The sequence below is a fragment of the Propithecus coquereli genome, unplaced genomic scaffold (assembly GCF_000956105.1).
Source record: "Propithecus coquereli isolate 6110/MARCELLA unplaced genomic scaffold, Pcoq_1.0 Scaffold90, whole genome shotgun sequence".
Classification (NCBI taxonomy): Eukaryota; Metazoa; Chordata; class Mammalia; order Primates; family Indriidae; genus Propithecus; species Propithecus coquereli.
The window spans coordinates 2,866,560-2,871,795 of record NW_012155285.1 but is presented as its reverse complement, the minus strand read 5'-3'; the positions used below and the strand labels follow the sequence as shown (position 1 = coordinate 2,871,795).

The window sequence follows — 5,236 nt, the reverse complement described above, 5'->3', positions numbered from 1 at the left end:
TCTTGTCTCATTCCCTAAATCATTTTTTTTAAAAATTAGCTTTAGTTAAGAGAAAGAACATTCTGTATGATAAGAATTTTAAAAGATAAAGTCAACTTGATTCAGAAAACTATGGATTCATTCTCAGGTTGTGTGAACATTATGTCAACAAATTCATCAATGGCTTTAATGTTTTCCAATTTTTATGATTTCACCCAAAGTATTAACTGCATTGGTAATGATTCTGATAGGTCACTTTGATGATTTTCTTTTCCTTTTTTAGATTTCAGAGTATTAAGGGGGTAAAAACACTTTGGTTACATAAACTGCCTTTGTACTGCCTAACAACTGTGCCCATACCCTGGACAGTGCACATAGTAGTCATTAGGTGTGGATTTACCCATCCCCTCCTCCACCCTCCCACCTGCCTGACACCCTGTGAATGTTACTTCCCACATGTGCACATTAGTGTTGATTTTATGCTGGGCTTTTCATCTATTTGAATGACTTACGTTAAATTAAAGGATACAAATATGGCTGGCGATTTTACTTGAAATTGTGTGTCCATCTGTGTTGTTACTAAAGACATTTAAAAGTGATGAGCAATAAAGTAATTCCTTTGGATAAGAACTACAGAGGTTCAGAAAACTGTATTAACAACAGGCTGAAACAGGCAATGCAAAGTATCTTAGGTAATCATTGGATTTCAGTGGAATTTCAGCTAGGTAAATATTTCAATGCCAGGAAACTTGATTGAAAAATCAATTTTGCCTAGTCATTAAAATAATGGCATTGCTATAGAATTATGCACAATTGGGCTAAAGATTTCTTCTTGGCTGAAAATGGCCAAAGAGCAGATACCAACCATTGTGATAGCTCCTGGCCTTTGCTGATGACATGTAAGCCTTCTGAATCCTTTCACCTAAAAGTAAAAAAATCGAATACATTTCAGAGACAATCTATCTTCTCAGGATGAAAAATATTAAAATTATTAAAGTTTAATATTAAAATTTTTGACTGAGGTAAGTCCTCTATAAAGCGTAGGTTCTGATGTCAATTGTCAGCTGTTCCCGCCCACCTTCCTTCCTTCTTTCACTGCCTCCCTTCCTTCCCCCCTTTCTCCCTCCCTCCTTTCTCTTCCTGTATTGAGTATATAGTGTGCCCAGCATGTGTTGAACACTTTTCTAGGTGTCAAGAAATCAATTTAGTATTAATTTTAGTCCTGGTGGAAATAATAATAGACCATGCCTAAGATCAATTTTGAAGAAATTTCTACCTACCTATATAAATATAGCTCTAGAGTTAGGTGGAAGTGACAGAGAATAGGCCAAGCCTGGGGCTTACTCCACTTCAAAAGATATTTCCAGGCTGAATTGGCCCATAGGAACCCCAGCTCATCTTCTACTGTAGCCACCCACACATTTCTCAGCCTTGCCTAACCCAAAGACTGAACCATCATTCCAACTCCCTGAACACAGGCTGTTAGTTATTCTACCCTGGCAGGCAAGGTGAAATCCAGCAAGTGGCACCTTCCTTGGGAGGGATTCCCATGTTAGGTGTGATGTGCAAGCTCACAGCAGAGGCTGGGGGATATCTCTGCAGTTGTCCCTGCCTCCCAGTGCGTGCTGCTACTCACACGTCCAGGCGGCCTCCTGGCGAATGAAGTCCACCGGAGACCATGGGGACAGGACACCACCTTTGGAGCAGAGGTCTGAGCAGAAAGCCCTGAGACAGAGCCCAGTCTTGCAGTCCGACTGCATCTGCAGTGGCATGGAACTATGAAAGCTTCAGAATGAAGACATTCTGCCTTTTTATTTATTTTTACAGAAGGAAGAAAGTCAGCTGTGTGGAAGACAATGACTCATACACTTTTGCTGTGCTGCTTGGTGTTTCTTTTGCCCACAGAGTCCTGTAGGACATTATGCCAGGTAAGAGAAGGGGAAAGAGTGGAGGAAAAACTGGTGGGGAGAGCAAAAGGGCAAGAAAATCCATCAGTTAAGCAGCTCTCAGTTGCCTGAGAACTGAAGTGTAGGGAGGAGATGGTGAGAGAGTGACTGGCCCAGCCAGGAGAAATTGCAGCCACAGCTAACCAAATGCCATCTTAGCCAATAACTAACAAATTAGTTAGTTATTGTTTTCTTAGTTAACGTATCGTTTCCGTCAACTTTTTTCTACAAGTTCCTGAGACGCAATGATGCTCAAATGATTTAACGGTAATACAATCTTCTTTTCGTATCCTCTGTCAGTGAAGCTTTCAGTTGCTCGTAACCAGGGTGCTACCATTTTCTGAGGGACACTTGAAAATGTGGGGGTGGTGAAGGGTTGACACAATGACCAGGAGGTGTGAATGGCATTTAGAGGCAAGACCTAGGAATGGTCTGGCACAATGAAGCGTTGTTCCACCCCAAATGACGATAATATCTGCTTTGGGAAACCTGACAGTGAGCACCTCGGACATGCTAGAGGAGCAATGAGCAACTCCGGTAGTCAATGGTTAAGCAAGGTCTAATCGGGGTGGAGTTTGCAGCAATGCACTGCTTTAAATTTTGTGGGACAGTGAGCCCTACGGCTCTTTCTGGAATATTTTTCCTCATACTATAAGTCGTTTTAATTCCCCTATTAGTCACTTATTTAAAATAAGGGGTGGAGAAGCTTTGAGAAAGAAAGTATATAAAAATGTTTCAAACATCTTTGAAAGAGAGTATTATGATTTGACCACAAGATCTGGAAGGGAGCTTTGAGGCCAACTGGTGAAGCTCCACTCCCTTATTTTATAGATGAGGAGACGAAGCTTCATGATCTGGAATGTGATTCACTTGAAGGACACACCTACCATACCTGCTTAGCTACAGGGCCACGGCCAGGACCCCTGTTTTCAGATTCTCATTTTAATGTGTGCCTTCTTAACAAGGGCCTCCTTAGGAAAAAAACAACTTGGGAAGTTCTTTCCAAGAGTTTCTCAAATGATACTTACTTTACCTTCTAGTTTGCCCTTAGAGGGGAATCTTCTCCATGCCCTACCCCCAACACTAAACTGGTACCTGGTTTCTAGGAGAAGTTAGAGACTCTTTTGCAAAGACCTTTTTCTGGAGGCATTCCAGCCCCACAGCTTGATACTATTCCCTCCTCCCTTCCTTTCCCTCATCTGTACTGTTCTACAAGAGACTGTGGAAAAAAGGTAGAACAAGGGAGGTTGGCTGTGTTTTAATTGATTATTGGGATTCACCTTACCGGGAACATTCTATCCTTTTCTTCTCATTATACAAGTTGCTGGGATGCTCAGCAGCTGGGGACTACCCCCTGATCTGCCTACGCACCCAGGCAGCTCAACAGGTTTGAGCAGGTTGCCAGCTTGCAAGTATCTTTTTTTTTCTTCACCGTATTAAGTTGGGAATTGTTGGTATTTGAAGCCAAAGTGGTCCATACCAGATGTCACCCTAGAAATTAAATGAGCATAAGGGTTTTTTTTTGTTTTGTTTTGGCAATTTCCTTGGGTGGAATTGATTCGGTTCTTTCCTTTAGGAGGGCGGGTTTTCCGGACTTTTTTTTAACCGGCTTCTCTTGCTTTTTTGCCCCGTTCCTTGTTTATTAAGTTTTGCTTTCCTTGGGTTTTTTTTAGGGGTTGGGTTTTCTTCCGGGTTTTTTGCTTTTTACTTTTTTTTTTCTTGGGTTTTGAGGCCCAGGTTCCTAACAAGATGGGTTTTGAGTATATTAAGAAGACTGTACGTCGTTCCACACATTCCTTCTGCTTGTCGCACTTGGACATAGGCTGGCTCTTCAGAAAGAGCAGTAGTGTAGGAGTTAGGAGAGCCAAGTTCTAGCCCCATCTGCAAGAGTAATTCTCTGCATGGCCTTGTGCAAGTCACCCCACTACCAAAGCCTCAGTTTCCTTATCCCTAGAATAAGGGGGTTGGATTGGATGACCCATAAGTCTTCTAAAGCTCTAATAATATTATTTTAGCATTCTCGTTTAATGGAAGGACTTTAATGCTTCCACTTATATAATAAAAAGCTTAATTCTCTTGACCATAAGATGAGAAGTCATCTTACATCAGTGATTTCAAGGATGTTGTGTTCCATGAATCCTCAGTGATACCTTCTTGACCTTGGAGAGACCCCAAATTCTCAATTCAGATTCTCCAAAGTTCTTACTTGGTAGAGAAGAGAGGCAATATTCAGCCTGTTTCTTGATAGCATAGAGAGAAACAATGTAGAGAAGAAGAACCCTGTGAGTTGACATAAACCCCAAGAGTTAGTCACACAGCTGGGTCACTGAATTTTCAGTTTCTTCCCCAGTGGCTTAGATCTTGGAACCCAAGTTGGAATAATTGGACCAAGGCTCTTCCCAGCCACTACAGGGCACTCTTCTGTGGCAGAAACAGGAAAATTGAGTCTGTTTCTCCTCATACACACATATACACATGCACATATATGTCAGCATAGACATACATCCTACTATGTATATATACACATACACACATACTAATATGTATATATACACATACACATATATGTATAAGACCCTGAAATAACTTAGAGGGATATAAAAAAGCACAATACACAATTCATGTTCCTAAGGAACTTATAATTTAAGTGAGAAGATAATACACTTATATAAAAAAGCATATTAGATAGCAAATCAGCAGATCAGTTGAGTACATGCCAAGCATTGAATGTGCAGTGTGGTCGTATGGATAATAAGTCCTACAGGAGCAAGAGGAAAAGATGTATCATTTATAGAACTGGATCAGGAAAGACTTCTTGGAAGAGGAAAACTTGAACTCTGTATGTAATCGACATTCAGTAAGTCCATGTTCAGAATAATAACAGTAGCTAAATCTTAAATAGCACCTATACTATTCCGGGACTGTTGTAAGTGTTTTCCATAGATAAGCTCATTTAGTCCCCATAAAAATGCGCTAGGATAAGTACCACACAATTATAGCGCTATAGTTCCTACCCTACTTTATGGATGAGGAAACTGAGGTTCAGAGAGATGAATTTTTCCAAGGTCTCAAGTGACGGTATTGAGATTTGAACCGAGGTGGTCCGCTCCCAGAGTATGTTCCTTGTCCACAATGTGACACTTTCTCAGGGAAGGGGCAGGTATGGTCTGGATGTGCGAGATAGAGAGGGGGTTCTAACTGGGAGAGGCGGGAATGCTCACGATAGGGAAGCACTTTTAAAAAAAAATACAAAATTACAAATACAAAATTAAGGGGAAAGTGAATATTTTCTTAGAATGAGAAAAGAAATC

General features: G+C 40.9%; 1 protein-coding gene across 1 annotated transcript in view; it reads left to right on the top strand.

Annotated features, from left to right (window-relative positions):
* Nucleotides 1–1,835: 1,835 nt before the first annotated feature.
* ADGRF2 (adhesion G protein-coupled receptor F2) overlaps nucleotides 1,836–5,236 on the top strand; it is an 11,959-nt gene continuing 8,558 nt past the window's right edge. The window contains exon 1 of the mRNA XM_012664642.1: nucleotides 1,836–1,907. Coding sequence (XP_012520096.1) covers nucleotides 1,836–1,907 — 72 coding nt within the window. The remainder of the gene's footprint in view (nucleotides 1,908–5,236) is intronic.